General features: G+C 40.2%; 1 protein-coding gene across 4 annotated transcripts in view; it reads left to right on the top strand.

Moving 5' to 3' along the window:
- The first annotated feature begins 7311 nt into the window (after positions 1-7311).
- Positions 7312-22569, top strand: part of REEP3 (receptor accessory protein 3) — a 45358-nt gene continuing 30100 nt past the window's right edge. For all 4 annotated transcript variants that reach the window (XR_008432001.1, XR_008432002.1, XR_008432003.1 and 1 more), the window contains exon 1: positions 7312-7387. Coding sequence is in view for 1 of the 4 variants with exons in the window: in XM_053948586.1 (XP_053804561.1) it covers positions 7356-7387 (32 nt within the window). In the remaining 3 variants the exon portion in view is untranslated. The remainder of the gene's footprint in view (positions 7388-22569) is intronic.

A 22569-nucleotide genomic window follows, 5' to 3' on the forward strand; every position in this document is an offset into this window, starting at 1 on the left:
GATGGTGATATATATTATAGAAACATGCTTTGATTTTGCACCTCAGGACAAGCCTGGGAGGCTTTTTCAGAGGTGGGGAGGAAGGGAGGACAGTCAGCTGGCAGAGCAGAAGTTGTTCTTGTGCTTGCAGGAGTGAGGAGACATGGGTGCTCCTATCCAGCCATGCCTTTGGGGTCCATCCCACTTCCCCTTTCTCTGAAGAATCCTGGGAAACCTTGTGCTAACTCTCTTAATTTCCAGTAAGGGAGAACAGCATCTTTGTGGAAGTGTTTAATAACCTGAGCTCTGAAAGGAAAGTAATTTTTCTTGTGTTAGGTGAGCCCTCCAAGAACAGTCATCAACAAAACATTCAGACAGGTAGCCAGGAGTTTGAGAAGCAGCATGCAAGGCAGGTGCCTGGATCAGAGGACAAACAACTGAATATGAGCACCCAAGAACATTTTGTTTTCTCTATTAATGAGAACAAAAGAGGGTGGCAGATTTATTATCTTATGCCACTCGAACAGAAAGTTCGTAAAGTTAACAGAAATCTGATTACAAAGTTCAGCATATGAAAATGCTGGACAAATTTGGGGGTTAGAACTAGAAATCTACCATAAAGCATTTAAGGACTTAAGAAAAAAAAATCAGAGAAACTTGCAGTTTAATTTATCAAGAAATTGAAATGTGACTTATGCATGCATAAATCCTTGTGGAGACCTAATGAGTGAGAGAGACTAATCTATCACTTAAAGCACAGCAGGAACCTAAACTGCAAACTAAAGGCAAATTCAAAGTTTAAAAGTTTAGTTTTCTAGAGGGGAAAAAAAAATTACTGGTGAAAATGAAAAAAAACCCCCGATGTTCAGATGCCTTCAAATCAATATCCTTTGTCGGCAGCACTGCTTCTAGGAAACAAAGGTTATCTGACATGACACATGAATTAATGATTTTGTGTCTTGGGTTTAAGTTGGATGAAATGATTTGATATTCCCTTCCAGTTTTAAAATCTAGAGAGACCTTTTCCCCAGTTCAGGGGAGAATGCAGAGAAATGACACTTCTAGGGGGGGAAAAAGGAACCCAAGTAATGAGAAGAGAGAAAGCATAGCTCCAAGGGAAAAACAAATCAGGATATTGTTTAATAAAACAGCTTGCTTAAATGCATTTGTTGGTCAGCAGTTTTGACTAGACCTGTCTTGGAATGAGAAAGCAAGGCAGAGTGGGGTCAGCAGGCTAAAGGCTATCTTGGGGTTGTACATAGGAATTGCCATCCTGCCTCACAGCAGAGCTTCCCCTGAGTATCTCCCAGCTAATCGTGCTGCGCTGCCCTGAGAGTGTGGGAAAGAAGAAAAGGGAAACCTGATACCCGGTGTCCTTTGCTGGCAGCCTTTTGAGTTGCTGGATAATGTATGAGGTAGTCCTTCAGCTCTTGGTGCTGATTATGCTCCTCTCAAGCTCTGTGTATGGGTTTGGGCTTTGCATTTCAAGAAAGTTGGGTTAGAGAGGAATCAAAAAGACTAGAAAATATCCCATAAGGAATTCTTTATTCAAAGGAAGATTTGATACATAAGTATCGGGTTTAGTTTTTTGAAGCTGCTGCAAAGGAAATGAAGATCTTTCCTTCCATACTTGGGGGAGGCAGGATAAAAACTGCTGAATACTCTGTGACTCAGCTTAACTTTGACACAAGGAAAAGCTTCCCAGTAGGATAATGAAGGACTAGTAAACATAGTTAAGAAAAGCTGTGTAATTGCTGTTGAAAGGCTTCAGGAACAGGTAGGACAAGACATCTTTCCAAATGACATGAAGTGATCCTTGTTTCCTTATGCATCAGAAAAACTTGGGAGTCCTTTCTGTTTCTAAGATATATTTTCCCACCTCTTTTTGGCTGGTGGCAATGTTGAACAACCATTGTTTAGCTGGAGACTATGACATTCTGCAAATAGATATTGTGCTGAACAACATTCTAAGTGTTGCCAAAGAAGGTATATCTCTTCTTCATTTTAAGTAAAATCCACCAGCCAGTTCAAAAGGCAATCATTGTTCCCTGATAAAATGCAGCTGGTGTGCACATGAGCTTAGTCAGCAGACTATAAAATAACATAAGCTTTCCACAGGGATCAGAAACATCAAAAGCAGAAGGTGTATTTAAAAACAATCTCCAACAGATTGCTATAATTATTAAATGTGGCGCACCGCAAGTAGTGATGGAATATAGCTGAGATTATATTATCCAGACAGGAAGGAATAATATGGCTTTGGTGTCCATCTCTGTATACAGATTTCAAATCCCAAAGAGTGGATCATCAGATGCCAGATTATGTGTAGCTCATAATTTAAAATGGGTCTGCTCTTATGAGGGAGATGTATATTTACTGAAACATTCAGGTGCAGCTTTTGAACAAGTTAACAGCTTTAATGCCACTCTACTTGGGAACATGGGAGAAATAACTATACAAACCTCTCCACTGGACTGCCCTAGTGGGATGTACTGGTATGGTTACACTTACCCACAGAGTAATGTTTGAAGGTCCACATGCAATACATGTCAGACATTTCTGTCTATAGCTTATCAACACAGAAGCAGGGAAGTGACAGGTACAGCAGAATGGCTTTGTGAGAGCCTCTTGGGCTGAAAATGAACTCCTCTGTTGCCTCAGCTTGCCCTTGTGGGGGCCACATTTTATATGCTTTCAACTCCAAATGGAAGCAATAAGGTAGGATGGACATATGACTGCTGCCAGGAGAAAGTCTCAGATGGAGCTGTTCTGAACTTTCCCCTTCCGCTTTAGATCACATTTCCCTTAAGAAAAAAAATCCTAATGGGTTGCTTTTATGTTTCTGGTAAGAAAGAACTGCAGGCACTTAACCCATTGCAACCCATTAAAAATTGATAAAACCAATCAGCAGTTGCATGATAAACCTTTTCACAGCATGGTGAATTGTCTTTAAAATAGTAAGTAGAGTACCCTTTTAATATTTGTACTTATAAGATTAACTGGATTCTGTCTGAATTGACTGCTGCAGTCAAAACAGGCTGGTGCTGGAGTGATGAAAACACTTTGGCTTTATATTGATAGGACTGTTCTGAATTGCTTTCAGTGTTCTGTCTCAGCTTTATCTGCTTTTCCTGACCTACAACTCATGGAATTAACAGTGCTAGACATCATTCTTTCATAGTCTTGAAAAAAAAGTCTCTGGGCCTGCTGCATTTGCTAACTCCTCTGCTTGCAAGGATTCCCCTCTACTACACAGTGCAGTCATCCTACAACTCTAGATAGATGCCTTTTTAATTTCAAATTCTAATTTGCTTAAAATTCAGTACTAACTGGAATTCTCAGGGCCCTGAAAGTCAGGAAACTGCCATCAGGAAAGGCCTTAAACCATGAATTTTACATCATGTTGCAGTTTGTGTTTTCAGGTTTTGCACTTGCAGGTATATCTGTGAACATGAGGGAAAGAAATTATTCAAAACCTAAGGTTTCTACTCATTCATATTGCAGCAAGAGCTTTAAAAGGAATGTCAGACTGTAATAAAACTGAGAACAATAGTGGTTAAACCTACCAAATGAAAAAAAAAATGTAGAAATATCCATTTGAATCTTTGTTTTTTCATTAAGTTGGGTGCTTTACATTCCTATTTTGAAATGTTAATAAATTTCATGCACACAGTTCTGAAAGTGATAAACTTGCCCTGTTAGCATTCTGTCTGCATGCTGGAATAAAAAAAATTTTAGACACCAACTGGCTTTGCCATGTTCCTCAGCAAGATGCTGTGCTGGGAGGCTGAAATACGTGTGAGCAAGAAGTGGCATGTCCAGAATTCCGAGCAAAAGCTTCAGCTGCTTTGAGTTCCTAAAACATCCATAGCATTGCCCAACATTCACTTTCAAATTAAAATTCATTAGGGCAGAAGGGCTTTTTATCTAGAGATCAGAGCTTACCTTTGCTGCTGCTTCATGCATAGGAAAGGTAGATGAAGAGTTAAATACTTGAAGATAGCATAAACTATACATTCCAACCACATTAATTAATAATCAGTTATGGTAATAACATCAGCTTAGAGTAGCGTAAGGAATAGTTATCTTGACCCATTCTGTAGTGCTGTTTTAACAGATAAACTGGCATAACCTGTTCTGTGTTCTGATCCCAAAATTACAAACATATGTGGTATGATTCAGGACTGAAAGAAATCTCTATTTTTTTCAAATTATTCTAGATTTGAGACTCATCTAGGATAGATGAACATACAACAGTAAAGCTACGAAAAACACATCCCTGTGATCAACCTATGTGTATTTTTAACATATGTGATGCAAGTGGTGTTGTCTTTGGGGAGCATATCCTTGTAATGCAGGGAACTGAATCCCTCTATCACAGACTTGCTTGTGTCTTCCTAAATGTTGCTCATTCTCTGATTGCACAGCTGCGATGTAATTAAAATGTTTGTTTACCTGTAAAAGAGGTGCAAACTCAACACTGATGTTTGTACACATACATTGTATTATATCAAAGAAGTTAGGTGGCCTTTACAAATGATTTTCCAACCACTGTCAAAACTATTTAAAGCAACTTTTAAGTATATTAAGTGGCTTTTGGAAGGGGTGTTAAAAATATCCCATAATGAGATACCTGTAATTCTCTTCCTTACACAGAAATAGACAGACATATGAGTAAGACATGCCAAGTTTGACTAAGTACACGGTATGGATTTAATTGCTGTGCTGCTCCCTGTGTTTCTGCCATGCAGGAGCACAGATTAGCATTATGTGTGAACTGGAATACAGGGAAGTTCATGGGGCATCCCTGTGCCTGTCTGCCGAGGGCCCAGCAACCACCACCCAGCTTGTTGCACTGAATTAAGTCTCAAAACATTCTGTGAAATAAATTGTAATCTTCTGAGCAAGATAAATTACTCTTAGGAGCCATCTGCCTTTACCCTTTAAAAAAATGTCTCTTTAAATGTAAATTTAGCTTTCCAACAGAGACAGTATTGCCATGGTAACAAACACAAGAAAAATAAATGTCTCTTAGAGGAAAACCACGTTTTATTTTGTATAAACATATTCCATATAAAATAAATTATGCAGCTACAGAATTATTGTATATACAATCTCAGACAGTAAAAAAAGAGTATAAGTCTTTTCCTGGAATGGTTTTCTGAGCTAGTACCAAACATAATTGCTTGCAGTAAAGAAATGTATTGTATACTTAATTTCATATGCTGTGAACTAGAGCTCTCATCTTTCAGTTTGCTCTAAATGGACTGGAATGCTCCAAACTTCAGTGGAACGTCAGGCAGGCAGCAGGAGTTTACAGAACTGGAGCCTAAAATGTAATCTCTGCCAGGTAATTTATATTACAAATGCTCTGCTGTGTGAATTTCCTCTGCCCAGGCTACCACTGGAGAGGTTTGTTATTCAAAGAGCACAGAAGCAGTGGTTCGGATTTCTCCTTTCATTGAATGAAAGGAAGAATGCTTTCAGGTTAGGCCTGTTTCAAAAATAAGATTGATGAGTGGTGTGCTTTAAATTGTTCACAAACAAATTCCTCTCTACCTCTTCCTGCATCAGTAACCCCCTACAAAGGTCAGTGTGAGGAGACACCCAAGATGGGCAGTACCATTGTTTGCAAGAATTTCTGCATGGTTAAAAATAATTTCTTTTTACATTGTCTGCTTTTTCATTTCAGGCTTCAAATTTCACAGTATACAACTACAACAACAATTTTCAAACACTGTCTTTGTTGAAATGTTCCACAATTGTTTATTTACCCCCTTTCTTTCCCTCCTTTTGGCTGTGTGTGTGGTGTGTTTGAAGGCTGCAGGGGAGTGAAGATGCCCATGGCTGGGTTTTATTGGTGGAGGAGGTGAAGAATTCTGGTGCTTGCCTGTGGAACAGAAACCATTCTGCATTTACCTGACACCTCTCATCTGAATAAGACAGTAGCTTACACAGATGAAGCTCTTTCTTCTTTCTGTATGGCAGGAAGGGAAACTATATTATCTGCACTTAAAGATATGTTAAAGAACTAATTTCTTCTAGAGATTGTGACACTGACTTTGGCATGTCATTTGCTGTGAGAGGCAGCAGAAATAGTGCTGAAACTGTAAACTGCTCTTTTCCTACCTTATCTCTGAGTGGCATGTTCAGTAGCACCGACATCTATCACTTTGGATATTGCTCTGTTACACTTGAAATCAGAAGAGTAAAATGGAATGTTTTCAGCAATGGCATGGGCAGGACTTCATACCACCTAGTCTTCTGAGAAAAGATAAAGCAGTCAGTTTCAGCAAAATATTGTTCTTTTATGTGTGCAAACAGTTTTGCAGGAAGTGCAAAACTAATTTGCAAAAATGGACTAACTAAGGTATCAGGAAGCAATCAGCTTCTGCGTGTCTCAGCCTGCCAGACCATGACCTTGGCAAGAGTACCTGGACTGGGTTACACTGTGGATCGTCTTGCTTGCTGTCGGGCTTTGGGCAGCAGCTGGTAAAAAAGACGTGTAAGGGAAGAAACAAAAGTAAGGCAGACAAGCACTAATCCTTCCATGTCTATCTTCCTGGTCATCTGCAGTTTTGGATTAACTGCATGTAGCAGTCTGTGTGGCCCACCTAAGGACGTGACCTTAAACTGCCTTTGGCTCTGAGTGCTCATCAGCAAGCACAGAGGAGAAGCACCTTCTCGTAGGGCTTGAGAGGGGTGCAGGAGCCCAGGAGCGGGCTGGCCCCACACTCTGCTCAGAAGGCAGGGCTCCAGCCGGTGTCCCTGGGTGACACAGCAACCTTACCTAACCCCTCCAGCACACGAGTGGTTCGGCACGCTCCGGGGCAGCCGGCCAACCTGAGGTGACTTCAATATATGACACTGATGTTTTGGCTTACCAAACATCCTACACCCTTGCGAGCACATAGGGAGCACAGGGCAAAGACCAAGGCAAGGGGTGAGCATCGCACCCCTCTTATTGCTAGAGTTGGTCACTGTGTTTCAAATAGAGGCGGAGAGAAGGGGAGAAAGGTGCCTTACTGCTATCTTAATGACTTCTATGTGTTCCTCTCGCTTCCGGGTGCTCTGCAAAGGCTGTATCTGTGTGGGGGTGTAGAAAGGACGGCACTGCTGCTCAGACAGGTCCTGGATGAAGAGGCAGGAGCAGACAGACACCTTTCCCACGCTGCCGGCCCCGGTCCCCTCACGCACCGCCGAGGTCTCCACGCGGGCCCCGCTCCGCTCCCGCCCCGCCGGGCGCGGCCCCGCCCGCGCGGCCGCACGGCGCAGGCGCGCAGCCCCGAGCCAATGGGGCGGGCGGGGCGGGCGCGGCAGGGCTGCGGCCATTGCGGCCCGGCCGGCTGAGGGGACGCGTCGCTGCTGCCGCCGCGATGGTGTCCTGGATGATCTCCCGAGCGGTCGTGTGAGTGCCGGGCTGGGGCTGCGGGAGGCGGCTTATTTTCCTGTGCGGGGATGGTCCCGCACGGCGGGCGAGGGGCGGCGTCCCTTTTTTCCTTCCCCGAGCCTTCTGAACCGGATGCTCTGCGCTCCTTTTGGGGGTCTGTGTGCCTCAAAGAGTCCCTGTGCTCCCAGAAACTCCCGCAAGACCTGCATCGGGGTTGTGGTTACCCGTGTGTCTCCTGCTCTAAGTGCATGTTTCCCGGGGCCGCGGAGCCCGCCAGCTCGCGCTGCTTGTGCCTGTTACGCACAAATTGCAACCGTTGCTTGTAAATTGATCCAAAGTAACCTGTAAAATCTCGTAACTTTTCCTTTTCAACTTGTAGCAGAGTTGAGAGGACTAGAAGAATGCTTGAGAGTGTGAGATGGCGGTCTGTGCTGAGTGTAGGTTATCAGCTGAAGAGATTGGCAGTGTTGTTGTGTACTGCTCTTCATAAACTCGAGTTTTTGAAAGCCAAAGAGGCAAACTTTCTTAGGCGAGAAGCTTCATGTTACGTCTTGTGTAAGTTCTGTTTGAGAAAGAGTAAACTGCGGTGACACCTGATGTTTTTCATAGGCATTGTACTGTTCTTTCCTGAAACTGATGAGTTATTGTGTTCATTTGAATTATACTCCCTCGTAAAGGTTGAGTAATATTTGGGTATCAGAGTCTTCCTCATGCTCCTTGCTGGGTAGCACTGTGACTCTGGGGTCCCCAGTACTTATTAGGTCGTTTGAGCTGAGATTTGCTGTGTGCGAGTTTTTGCCAGGCAAATGAAGTGAATCTGCTCACAAAGCAGCCCAACAAACATCTGAATTAGCACAAAGTATGTAGCAGTAGTGTGTGACCCACAGCAGGACATAATAGGATTGTCCTGTTTTGTTGGTGACAGAAAACCCCCTTAAGCTATTTGGTGTAATTTCATCTGAAAACTTTCTCAAGTTTTCTCATACTGCCACGTATATTTTCCTGCTGCAGTCCAACCACCTAGATAAGTAGCAGTCTTCCCTCTTGCTGCCGTCCCTGAGACTTGTCACATAATTGCATCTTGCAAAGTAGAACATCACGTTCCAGAACTGGCAAAGGACAGCAGAGGTTTGGGAGAGAGTCTGTGGGAGGAATTGCTGTTGGTGCACTTTGTCAGTGTGGTCTTCCCATAAGCTTTACACGGGTTATAGGCAAGAGGCATACTCTTGCTTTCTGTACATCAGATGGAGCTGCTCAACCTGTTTCTGCTTTGTTACATAAGAGCACCAACCAGAGAATTCTTATTTTAACTACTTAGACTGTGTTGGTTTCAAGGGAAATGGTAGCAATGCTGAGTACCTTAATTTCTGATGAGCAGATTCTTCTGTAGTTAGTTGGGTTTTTCCCCCTGAATTCCTAAGGGTTGTATTTGCATAAGTTAAAGTCCTCTATGAGCCTAACCCAGTAACACAGGGAGTGAAGAGAACAGCTACTGTTCTCCACAGATTTATTGCAAAAGGCAATAAAGGATAATGTACTGTGCAGTTCTGTGGAGTTTGGTTTCCTTGTTGCCGTTGGTCACTCATCTGTGTGCCCTAATTATTTTTGCTAAAAAGGGAGTCCTAAATATTATTTATAAATCCTTTCCACCTTCTCGTGTCCTTGTTTCCTAGATGTGGGATTTAAATAGTTTGCCAGCATTCAATTTCTCAGGAAGGTGAAAGTGTTCAATGAGAATTTGGACAGCTTTGAGATTATTATTTAACTTTGCTAATAAAGCAAAATTCTTGTGAAAACAGAAGGTGAGAAGTAGCACAGAAGTAGATGTGGTGTGACATGAGAGATCTTAATTTCAATGGTCTTGAGAATGTCCTTCTTGTCCTGTTTTTTCAGTGCCCATTATCTTCCTTTTTTGATCTGTTTTCCTTTGGTCTTTTCCCAGAGGTACCTATTTCAGTGACTTGGAGTCTCTGAATTGTGTGTTTGGAGTTTGGAAGGTGTGTCCTATTTTTCCCTTAGAAACCCTAAGAAACAGATGTTTAAATACTATGTAGCTGTGAAGACCTGAGGCTCTTTCTTATGTAGCATTTGGATTCTGGCGTGGTGACTTCCTGGTGCATAAGTCCATAGCAGCCTGTCATCTTGACTGGTGATGGAAAGGAGCAGCAGTTTTTCTCTCTGTGGCAGAGCTCTCCACTCCTGACTGACCTCCTATGTTTCAGGGCCAAAAGAGCAGCAAAATATTAATTTGTAAGTGTCTCGCAGTGCCCTCTGCTGACTTCTGATGTGGTGGACTTGTCCTGACATGTGTGTCCCACGCAAACTGCATTCTGATTCAATTTGAGACTTTGCAATTTGGAATTCATTAACGCCACTAAAATACTTTGGTTAACGCTTTAAGGAACGAGGGAATAGAGCTAGCAGACAATTTGAATTCTTAATTGCATGTGAATTGTCTTGAGGAGTCATGCACAGGAAACAGGGAGTGGTTCAAATTCACTGTTCCACATAATAATCTTCAGCAGAACTTTGTTGTAATGAAATCTTTTCCCTTTGCTCTATCAATTCTGTTATTCTTAAGTATTTAAACTTGTGAAATACCTGGTACTAATTGCATATCTTTATGTCAAGAAGCAGAAGAGTTGAAGTGCACAATTAAAACATCTTTCCATTTTCAAATTCTGTGTCAATTGGGTGCTGTTGTAGTAAGTATAGCTCATTATTATTTCTAAAACACACTGGCTGTTGCAACAATTTTTGGAATGTTTACTGCAGGTTTTTTCCTTTTTTTTCACGTAACAAAACCAACAAAAAGATAAACTATTTCATTCAGAGTCTCAGAAAACTTCTCAGAGTGGCGCATCTTGTTCTTAGTCTTTAATGGTGGAAATAATTTTTTAAATTTGTGACTGTCCATCTTGTTAACATCAAATAGAGCTTGTGCCTGACTTTTCATCTGCTTGGATTGCTCATTCTTCTCATTTATAAGGTCTGAGTGATTGTGTACACATCAGTTGCTGAGACAGTATTTAATAGTAAACATACTGAATACTTGTCAGTCACAGCCTGGTATGGATGAGATCAGACTATCCTCTTGTGCCAAGCAAAGATGTGAAAGCATCCTAAATACAAAGTAGATGGCCATTTTGTTCTTGCAATCTGTTAAAGCAGACTGTCTGCTGTAATCTGTTAACTTTTTTCCCTCCTCACTTAAAAATGAAAGTTCCCCCATCTGTGTTGTTTTGCAGCACACTCTCTCCCTTCATGTTTTGTACATGGTTTGTTTCCAGTTAAGTAGGTCAGAATCCATGAACGTTGGAAGGGAAAGTTGCAGTGCTCTACAGAAGGATGTATTTGTCTTGGGTACTAGTAGTTAGCTTTCTGTTTGCTTGTATTTATAATGTCTGTCTTCCCCACCCCAGTTTTAGAGCCTTGCAAATATTCCTTGAATCCGATATTAGATTATAACTAAATGCTTTAGGCTGGACAAAGACTGTCTGGGGGACATAGGAGGTGACCTGAAGCTAGGTAGTAGTATTAGTCTCTTTCAGCTTTTGCTGCTTTACAGATTGGAGCTGTTTCTTTAATGGTATTTTCCAAGGCATGATCTTACTCTACTTTTAATGCTTCTGTTGTTTGTCATTTCCAGATGTCCAGCTGCCCCTAGAATTACTATATATCTGAGAATGGGTGGCTGAAGCCATAGCTTCTGTGTTGATTGAGTTGTTGTCAGGAATACCAGGCTTAGCATGTAGATCATATTTTATGTAACTGTGTATGCTCTGACTGTAAACCTAGTGTCTTGTTCATGGAATACAATTTTTAAAATTAAAATCTTAAACTATAAAAATATTTACCCTCTTGATCGCTAATCAACATGCTGTCAAACTTGTCTTTAAGAGATCACAGTTGATCGGATGGAATCAAGTAACAATAACATCATGTGTGTGGAAGGACTAGCTATAGCTTAATAGACTGATCTTCAAGGCAGAAGAGCCATTTGTGGGAGAGTTTCTTTGACTGTTTGTAGCCTGCTCTCTGGCACAATGGTTGCAGCTGAAGTATGAAGGATGTTGACTGCTGTTGGATGCTGAATTTCTGACAGTATTCTTCAGTTTAAAGGCCTATAAATTGCTGCTGCACCTGTGGGGAAGAAGGAGTTGCTGTGAATGAGATGTGCTGCAATGTCTGTCTCACCACAGAATTGGAATGAGTCAGTGACTGTGTATCAGTTATCCTTGGCATTTCATGCTAAATAGATCTCACTGTCCTTTTGCTGGGAGGGGCTATCCTGTCCTTCATCCTCTCCTCATTCACATTCCAAACTCTGTGACCACTGTGTGAGTCTGATTGTTTTGTCAACTAGAATGAAAATTAGTGTTTATAGAAGTTAATCTTTTGTTAGTTGCAATGAACTGCACCAGCTCACGCTGCTGTTGTGGAGTTGCTAGGTAAGTGCTGTGCTGAGAATGAAAGGTTGCAGGACAAAACCAGCATTATTTTAGGCTTTAGGGTATGGTTAAAGCATGCTCTGAAGCTGCATTCTTTGCTTTCACATTGCTGCTTATTCTTTCTTCTTATGAATCTAGTTCCAGTAATAACAGTGCAGCTGTTCTAATCAAACAAGGTGTCAGATTTTTTAAAGGGTTTTCAGTTTCATGGGTTGAAATCTGTAAGCATATGTAAGTCTAGGGATTAAGTGTATTGTCCTGACTGTGTGAAAGTTTAAAATAATTTACATAATTAAGCAATTAAATCATCAGAACTCTTCTCTCCAATAGTTCAACTTCTCAGTGAGGTAATCCTAATATATACAATGAGAAGTTTCTGCTTACTTATATATGACTTGTAACACCTCTTGAGTTAGTACAATGCAAAATTACTATCTCTGACAAGAATGATTAACATGACTATCTCTTACAAGAAAGAAGTGTCCCTACTGCTTGTCTGGCACACCTTTGCCTTAAATCAACATTTGCTCTGCAGCTGAGCTGCTCTTTTCTCTGCCATGTTTACAGGATGGTGTGAGTGCAGAGCATGCGTGGTCAGTGTGCCTGGCCTGTGGCAGGCAGCTGGACTGAAGCTTGCTCAAAACAGATGGAGCACATCTAGAGGTGTCCTGTGGAGTCTGACATTCTTACTTAATGGTCTTGGCATGTACTGTGTTACAAAATGTGCTGGACCCCACATGTGTGCCCTGTGCGTTATAGATAAGGAAATACCAAGAACTGCATGATCTGGCACAAAAGGATGTTTCTAATTAAAACAAACAGCCTCCACTCTTGCAGTGTTCCACAAACTGATGTCTGCTTTGAGCAAGCACGTTGTAGGCTATTGAGCACTTCTGCAGCCTGGACAGAATGGCTTGTCTTTCCTGGGTTTGTACATAGAGGCAACTCCCTATATGCTTGTGGAAGGCTGAGGAAGATCCTGAGCCAAATTCTGATTTTTTTTTTTTTTAAGTTGCTTTGGCTCAATAATTTTAATATTTGATAGAAATCATCCTCAAAATGTGTGTAAAAACATGTCTGGCAAAGTCCTGTGTTCCATGTGCACAGGAGCTTTCTCTGAGATTTTGGTCCTTTTTATTCTGCTTTTGAAATTCCAAAATTTTGAAACCTGTGAAAGTACTAGGTTTATATAGAAGAAAATATTACATCTGCCAACAGTACAATCCTTCTGTTGTCAACACCTGCCAGACTAGATCGTAACAATTTACTCCAGGACAAATGAGATGAGGTGTGTAGAGTCTAGGCAGTAAAGGTGATTGCAAGTTTTTGCTGATCAGTATGACTTTAAACACGACTGACCTCGGTGGCACAGAGCAACCAATCTGACAAGATAGTTTTGGATGTGAGGGAAATGAAACACCCCACCGAGAGAGGCTATCTCTGCACTGAGCTTCTTGTCAGCCATCTCTGTTGCTTTGCTGCTCAGTTATCATTGACAAAATAATAGGGCGTTACTTCTATTTCTCTTGTGTTTCTTGGCAGTCTGCAAGCATCAGCATGGAGGTGGGTTTAACTAGATGAATGTTTGCCCTGTGTTTATCATCTTTGGAACATTACTCATGCATCACGAAGACAGTTGGAACTTGTGTTTGATGTTGAAAACTAGGTGCAATTTATTTCAGAAGCCTGCAACCTGGCTTTAAGTGCAAGGATTTCCCAAGCAGAATTTTTCCTGATCTGAGAAGCCTGATATAATGCTGTACTTTTTTGTGTTAAAGCTGTTGGAACTTCCAGTGCTCAAACGGGAAAATCAGAAAACAGTTTGTGCTTGTGCCTGCCTTCCTACCACTGTCTGGTTTTATTATTTCCTCCCCCCATCCTGTTTTGTGACTCATTGATCAAAACTATGGAAAGGAGAGTCAGGAAGATGGTCACTAGCTTAAAGATAGCCTGATGAGTTTTTACAGTACAGTAACATTACCTTAAACTAATATAAAAACCCCAAAGAATTATTATTTGGCTTTGTTCTCTGTCATTATTCACTTCTGACTGCTAATCTTTTTTTTTTTTTTTTCCCCCAGCTTAGGATTTTGTTCTAGAACACATCATTGCCTTTATAGACATCTAAATGCATGTCTAGGATTACTCAGTTGCAGTGTATTTAGTATTAGAATGTTTTAGAAGCTGACCTATTCAATTTTCAGCAGTGAACAGCTTATGGTTCACTTGGAAGACAATATAGCCACAGAAACATAAAATATATTTTATGTGACTGCTTTGGCAGTCTTTAATTTGCTGTAGTTGCAATGTAAGCAATGTTGGTTTTACTATTCTACTTCTAGAACTTTGAGGGCTAGCTTTTCTTGCCTAAAAGTTATCCTTGAATGGTTGAGACAAAATGAAATTTACATTTGTACAAAGAGGATAATGTGAATTGGGCAAATCATCTTACATTTGCATTTGGAAAATAACATTTCTGAAAAGGCACACGATTTCTTTTGTATCTTCTGGTTTCTTAGCCCATTTACATATAACCAGTGAAACATAATTGTATTAACAGAATTCTTCTCTCAGAAATATTTTTTTGTTAATCAGCATAGTGTGCTTTATTTGTTTCTGAGAGCAAAACCTAACCCTCAAACTAATTAATGCATGAGTCTTAAAAAAACCCCATAAATTATTTGGGTTCAAAAGGGAGGAAATGAAGACATCTTTTAGCATTGTATTTTTGTTAGAATAGAACTGCATGAATAAGGCTGGTAGAGATTCTGGTTTTCAGCCTTAACTTGGCATCTAACAGAATCTTCAGGGTTCTCTATGTACCAGGTATAATTGAGGAAACACATTACTTGGGAATGACAAGTCCAGATGCTGCCTCAACAGCATCTGCCAAATACAAAGTTTGTAGAAACCTTTTCCTGTGTACAATGGAAAGGTTTGTTCTTTGAATGCTCTAAGAGGCTTCAGAAGTACATTTCTGGGTTATAAGATTAACAGAATTGTTTGAAAATCAAGGACCTTTTGGCAAAAAATTAAAATGTCTGTAACTGTGGATGATTAAAAACAAAACCACCAGCTGTCTGAGGTAGAGATAAGATATGCTTACTTTTACTTCAAGAGTTGGTGTTATATGGTTCCACTTACCACTTCGTTCAGATTGTGGCATTTTTGTAGCATTTTTGGGAGAGGCAGGACATTGAGGCTGGTCTCTGATGACACCCGTGGGTTCAAGAATGTGTAATGATTAAGTAGGACCTTTCTGAGCCTTTGGGTTATGAACTTCACTTTTCTCTCTGGAGCCACTGGACAGATTAATATTCCACGCAGTGTGACCTACAGCAGCATGGACGCTTTTTTTTAAAATGCAACCCTTGTGAATGGGGTGGTTACATGCAGTGTGGTTTGCCTTACACTAACAGACAGCTCAAAAATAAAATGTGGTTTCCCTTGGAATAAGCAGAAGTAATTTTTATTTGGGACCACTCCTATTTTTAGTGCTAGTTCCCTATAGCCATTAATTTTGATGTTGATTAATATTTCCAAAAATAGAGAAGATACTCTTATAGCAGCAAACAGTGACTGTGGATTTTAACTTGTGAAATTAGCTCAAGTCTCTAGCAGACTTGATGTAGGGTGAAAACCAAAGTTGAAAAGGTAAGAATCCAAGTGGAAATCCATTTTTTTACTATGGCATTTGGAGGTGTTAAAGGGACTGAGCCTAGGCCATTAGTGGAAGAGCCTGGAAGAGGAACTTCAGTGGAGTAGGTAGCTTTGAAGCCACTTGTCAAAGCTGATTAAAGCTTTAGATTTGAAAAATAGTTGAGAATGAGCATGACTTCAGAGTCTTGAGAGAATCGAAACTGGGTTTCCTCTAGTATTGAAAATAATATTAAAGTACTGGATTCCTGAACCTACAGTTCAAGCTTTGGGTACGTCAGGAAACTTTCTCCTTAGGCAACTGCTGAGACAATAGAGGAAATATGCTTAATCACTTTATTGCAAAGAATTTGTCCCCATCTCTTGCAGTTTTGTGATTATGTCTATAGTGTGTGATTATACATGGGCTTCCCATTGTGACTTCTATAGCTTGATTGAAGGTAATATAACTCAGGGTAAATATGCCCAAATTAACTTTAATAAATAAAAAGCTGGCTTTGGATCCTTTCAGGCAATGAAATATTTTTTTGGTTTTGCCCATAGCAGTGAAAGAGACTACTGCCACTTAAAACACTGAGTTATCTGGTCTTGGGACTTGCATACATTAAATAAGTGAGGCTGCTTTAAACATTAAGTACAGTTCTGTAATGAGAATGTATTCTGCTGGGCTTTTTTGACTTTTTATTCCAGGGATGTGGTGTTCATGTATTTTTGGCAAAGTTTCTTTTAGTTTTCTGTCAACTGCAGAACTTCTGTCACTTAATTAGTATTGCTGCTCTTCAGCTGTACTGCATTACTGCTTCTGTTCCAATTTTGTGCTGGATAAAATATTATCTTTGTATGCAAATCTGATTGTTACCTGGTCATTTCACCAGGACTGAGACCTCTGAGGCTTCCAAGAGCTGAAGCTTTAAGACTGTTAAACATGTTTAAAAATGTGCAGGATTTGGCAGTACCAAGATAAGTCTTTGCTTTGTTTTCTTTACGCTAGTTTTGGTTCTCCAAACATCCATCTAACTTTGCTTGTTTCAAAATTTGCTGTGGCCCAGAGCAGAGAAACCTTTGGGAAGAAGTGGCTGCTGACTTGACACAAGTTACTGAAGTTACTGTAATGAACAGTTTTCCAATATACCATATAGATTGCAATGGAAGGTGTTTTAAGGTGTCTTCTGAATTCTTCTCCTTGATATGAAGGATGTCATGTTCTTACACAGAAATAAAGACCTAAAAAGTTTTAGAAGCTTCCAACATAATTTTGAAGACACTAGGCACAAAACAAAGTAGTATAAATAAGAGAGTGGGTAGTTTTTAAAATTAAATTTATGGAAACCAAGAAACTACCAAGTGTATCTGTAACTTTAAGCCTCATAACAAAATGAAACACCTCATTCTAGATCTGTAATGTTCCTGTTAATCTTGTTCAGCACATCATCTGCATTAAATTACCCATGTCTTTTAGGAGCTCTCAGAAGCATCCTAAATGGAGAGGATCATGTTGCTCATGAAAACTGCATGTGTAGGTTGTAATACCTCCAAAAGCAGTAAGTGTAAAGAACTTTTTCCAAAGCAAGGAAGCTCATAAGTGTGTTTCTCTGTCATCTGTCAATTACCTTTATTACGTAAACCTTAATGTGACAGTTTCTTTGAACATGCATGTAGGTATCAGCTTTCATCTTTCAACTTACAATTAAGTCTTTTTTTTTTTTTTAATCTTGTTCACCTGCTTTATGAAATAAATTTATTCATGCATATACTAAATGAAAATAGAAATTATCTCCTGAAAACTATGCTTGGTTTGATGTTTTTTTAAAAATGAAAAATAGCAAATTAGTCAATTTGTTTCTTCTGACATCCTTAATCCAGCTGTCAGTCCTTGCTAATCATTAGAAGAAAAGCACAGTTCAGTACAAGGACACATCTTTTTCTTTGATCAAAGTCATGTGCCAGGCTGCCCTAAGAGCTGTCTGAGAAGTACCTGCAGTTGTTCCTAATTGTTGGCTATTTCTCAGCGTTCAGTTGTGCTCCTGCCTGGTACCACAGCTGGCTGACTTGGGGCCACAAATACTTTGCTTCCAGTGGTAAGAAGTCTTACCAACAGAGAAATCAGAGATGATTTCATGTATTTGAAAGAAAGTAACTTACTTAAGATTTAAGTAAGTGTGAGCAGCTTTGAAAATGGATACTTCTCCAGCAGGGATGAAATTCTGCTATTGAGTTTGAGGTAAGAGCTGGGTGGGAGATGTTGGTTCTCTTATAAGGGCTGTTCTGTGTTTGAAGGTGTTCAATGTTTGCTCTTTATCTCGAGGAAGTGCTACAGATGGTCTGGTTGCAGTTCCTCGGTGCGAGTGCTTGGAAGGTGTGAGCTCAGCTGAGTGCCCTGCCTGTGGTGAGCCCTGTGAGGCTGTAAACAGGAAGGAATGCTGGGATGGACAGGACGCTATTACAGCAGGAGTCAAACATGTATCATAAAAGCAAGAGGTGAATAGGTGGTCATGCAGAGAAGTGACTAAGGGTTTTATAGCAATTTCTATTTGCCTTCCAGTATTAGCTTTTTGGAATTTTCTGTACAACTGGGTTTTTTGGGCCTTTTGACTGTGTTTTGAACAGGATTTGTTATCTGTTTGGGGTTTTTTATGACATGGTGATGGTATCTCCAGACTTATGCCCTTCTGTTAAAATATACCTAGTCTATCCAACAGCGCAAGAAAAATTGCTCAGTTGTGGACACAAGTTTTGGGCACTATCTCCAGGCACAGGTGCAGATTTTTTGAGTTAGAATGATATGCAAATAGCTTCTCCCCAAATACTTCTGCACTGTACGTGAACAGGAGGTAAGTTGATTCACAGGTTTTGTGTACCAGTAATGCCCTGTCAACTCGTGAGAAGGGTGACTAGGAGAACTATGTTAAAACACTGATGCAGCTTGACCATGTGAAAGAGTTTACAGGCTGACTCATTAGAGAGGGTAGCCTGGATTTTGCTTCAGGAGTTGTATCTTAGCTGTCCCTTTTTCCAGACTGCCACAGGCCCCTGAGAGAGGGCTTGGAGCCCATAAGTAGTACATTAGCACTTTCCCACACATTCCAGTGCAGAACATCCCTTAGGGAAGAGAATTTTTTCTAATTTTTTTTTTGTTGTGCTCTTTTTAGACTTCTTTCAAGGTTCAGACAGTGATATCTCCATGCTAAGTAAGCTTGAAGAGTTATCTGGCAAAAGATTCCCTAATTTGGGGTAGATCAATCATTAGTCCATAAACATGAGTAGAATAGGGTACTTGTAACGGAGCCTAGAGGTCTGCATTGGAAGAAAGGCTTAATTGCTTGAAATTGTTATACCATTAAATAAAAGTTCCTGGCATAGAAAACTCCCACGTTTCTGAGGAATCAGTAGGGATGTCACTTTTCCTATTAAAATTCTAAGGTGATTTCTGACTGCTTGAGTAACTGCCTTACTATTGGTTATGGTGTGCTTTGGAAGAATCTGGCAGCTGCTTTGGAGAATTCCAACTTTCTAAGTTGGAAAGTTAACAGCTGCCTTGCTCTGTTCAAGAATGTGCTTTATTCAGATCTGTCAGTGCTTCTGGGTATATTCTTTAAATGTTAAGACATTTTTTTCTCTAGCTTTTATATTCTGGTCATAAGAATGCTGTGAGGATTTTAACAAAACTGTTTCTGATTGCATTCCTGCATTTTGGTAACTAAAGGAGTTGCTGAATTTAAAGTTCGCTACTGTTGGCAGACATATCCTTTTAATGGGATTTACATGCTCCTTGCCCAAGGTGGGGGGGTTGGAAGAAAAAGTAGGATACAATTTCTTGAGGGATTCAGGAGCTGATCCTCATGCTCCCCTGTCCCTGTAGCAGACTAGCATTTTGGTCAAAGGGTAGTTTTTGTAGTTACTTGAATATGGAGTGTTTTACTGTAGATTGCGTGGTTAGTATTTGTATCTGAATAGCAAAATGGAACTAAATTCTGTCAGGTGCTGGACAGAATGACTTTGTTTAGTGTAGTGCTTTCCAAAAACATTCAGGACAGAAATGCCAGGGCAAGCTTTTGTTTATGTGGACGTGTGAACTACAGCTGGTAGCTGGCTTAGTCTAGAAGTCACTACCTAGCTGTAACACTCAGGGGGAGGGGTGAGGCATGATTTGAGGGTCTTGCTTTTTTGCCAGTGAATTGGGTTTGTGTGTCAAGGTTTGATTTGTAATAGATTAACAATCAAATTACCCGAAGCGGGTTGGCAATTGCTATGGAAGTAACTGGTGAGTGATCTCTGTCCTTATCTCTCCCCACAGCCTTTGAGCTTTCTGTTGTATTTTCTCTCCCCTGCCCATTTGAGGAGGGGAATGACAAAATGGCTTTGGTGGGCATCTGGTGTCCAGCCTGGGTCAACCCAGCATGTGCAGGGTTTTTGGCTTTTCCCCCTGAATAGGATTCTTCCATATATTCCTTGTGCCTTATTTCAAGCTTGAGAGTGCCACAGAGGTGCATAGCAGGCAAAACTTAATCCATAACTGTAGCCTCATCTCTTGGTAGCCAAAACAAAAGGAGAGCAAAGTGCAAACTGCTGATCTTTGATGGGAGTGGCTTGGAAGTATATGGGCAGTATACAGTCTTAAGAAAAATGCTTCTGCTTTTCCAGTGTGTGCTGACTGAATTCCCATTGGTGAGGCATATGGCTCTATTTGCCTTTTTTACAGCCAAGAACAGCCAGCCAAAGACTCAAGCATTGCTCTTTAGATTTTTATTCTGCTGTTTAGTTTTCATTAGCAAACTTCCTTTCAAGTGAAGTCTTGCTTAGGCTAAACTTGCTTACCATATGTGGAATAGTAATTATAGTTCATCTAGAAGCAAAAATGTATTACCACCACCAGACCTAGTTTCTGCATACATAGTACAGTGTCACCTACATTACTTCTGGTATTTCCATGTTGTCTGAGCAGCTCTTAGAAAAAACTTGTGTATGTTTATGATGGGATGGAAGCCATTCCTGATATAACTGGGCAACACTTAGTACTGAGAAAGGGAACTGGGCATGGTCAGCAAAGCAAGGCGGCCTTTATATTCAGGTCCATGGTTTTGTGGAGGTGTGGAGGATTCTTTTATTCTCCAGCCTGCCACTCAAGGGTGTAGGTACATATTCCTACTGTAGATGCACATAGTGTCTGACTCTGTATCAGTCTGTGCAGATCCTCAGCCTTTGATTGGACAAATGGGTGTCGTCTCTACTACAGAATTTTTAGGGAACGGGAGTTTAGTGAATGGTGCTGTCTCCAAAGCATCTCATACTAAAAGAGTTTGCTGTAACTGTTAGGTAAGGAACAGAGAGTGTTCCATTTTTGCATTTTGGAGGAACAAAAGAATAAAGTGCCAAACATTACTCCATGCTTTGGGCAATACTTTGGCAATGTGAACAGACTGAACCCTTAAGTGCATTGTTGTTAATGTTAGTGGCTTAGTGTTTGAGGAGTCTGGATACAAGTAGTACTTTTGAGTAGCTTTTATTTGTGTCTTAATTTCTTTTGTTTTTAATATTTTTTTTAAACTGTGGCTTTAGAGTTGTTTGCTATCCAGGTGAAATACGTTCAGTGCCAGAGCAACATGTGTACAGATGACTGATATTTCAGTTATCAGTCAGATGCAAACTTGGTTGCTTTGCTTCATAAATGAGCCTTTCAAACAATTATTCACTTTGAAGCTATTGAAACTGTAAGACCATAGATTATGTGATAATAATGCAGTAGGTTGGGTTTATTAAAAATACAGCTATATGGATATGGAAATTCATTGTTTTATTCAGATTTAAAGGCTCTTTGATATTTTTTCTTTGTATTTTTATTTTAATCTCCTAATATATTTGAGAAATATTTCTCTTTATATGAGCAAAATGTCTGTAGAGGAGATGGCTGTACCAAAAATGGAATACAATGGTAGCTACTGAGTCCAGCTAAAAACCTGAAATAGCTGGGCTTACAACTGGCAGTGAAATTACATTGGTAAGCAGGATTATCCATGTATCTACTAATAATATAAAGTAAATGACACACACAGCTGAAATCTGTTTCCATCTGTGGAAACTGCCTTTGTTTTGTCTGCTACATTCCTGCAGTGTGCTGATACTCAGTGTGAAATACAAACCACGCTTTGAAAAATAACACTCAAGCTTTTAAATTTGAAAAGCCATAGAATAATTGGGAACATCCTTAAAGTAGTTGTATGGTTTCTGTAGAAATATGAGAGGATGGATGTGCTTCGAATGTGTAGCAGTAGGTGTAGCTGTCAGCTTTGAGCTTTTTGGAGGTGTGGATCCAAAGAGGAAAAGGACTAGAACATGTGGGGCTTTTGTAGCCGTCTCTGTGCCCAGGCTCCACGCTGTTCCTCCTCTAGCTGTTTGTGCCTCAGTCAGCTGCAGTGATCCCTTTTGCCAGTATACTGATCCATCATGCATAGATGGAAGGAAAAAGTGAATTTGCTGGCCTTCAGCCACACTCACTGTGGACAACTTGCCTTTTGGCCTGGAAATTTGCCTGGTAGGCTTAACTAAAGTCAGAGGACTTTTCCTGTGTGAAGATGATGTGTGTGCCAGAGTTGGCAGCAGCATCATGCCACACTGTCAGTGTCAGCTCTGGCTGTAAGGAGATAAAAACATTACAGTACTGGTTCCTATTATTACTGACTAAGTGTGCTGGTGTTTTGTTTTAATCCTATCTACCCACTCCTAGTAAACAAACAGAAGATTTTCTAACACTTTCATTTTACAGCAGTATTGAAAACACTATTAAATTATTATATAGTGGTGTATATATGATAGAATAATGATATTATAGAATAATAATAATGATATATTGTGGTATTAACCACTGCACTCTGTAGTTTTAAAGTGATTTCTAGAGCAATTCTTTAAAATAAAAAGTGGTTACTAAAATAGGTATTTTTTAACTCCTGATTTGATTAGTATTGAGTAATAGATTTTTCTAGATGGGAAAAGCTAGGTAGCTTTGTTGTATTTGTCTTATGCTAGTGTTCTTATTTAACTTGAGGTCACCTTTAGTTTTATGATTGTCTTACTGTTGCTGTAATAAGTTTTCTGCTT

The sequence above is a fragment of the Vidua chalybeata genome, chromosome 8 (assembly GCF_026979565.1).
Source record: "Vidua chalybeata isolate OUT-0048 chromosome 8, bVidCha1 merged haplotype, whole genome shotgun sequence".
NCBI lineage: Eukaryota > Metazoa > Chordata > Aves > Passeriformes > Viduidae > Vidua > Vidua chalybeata.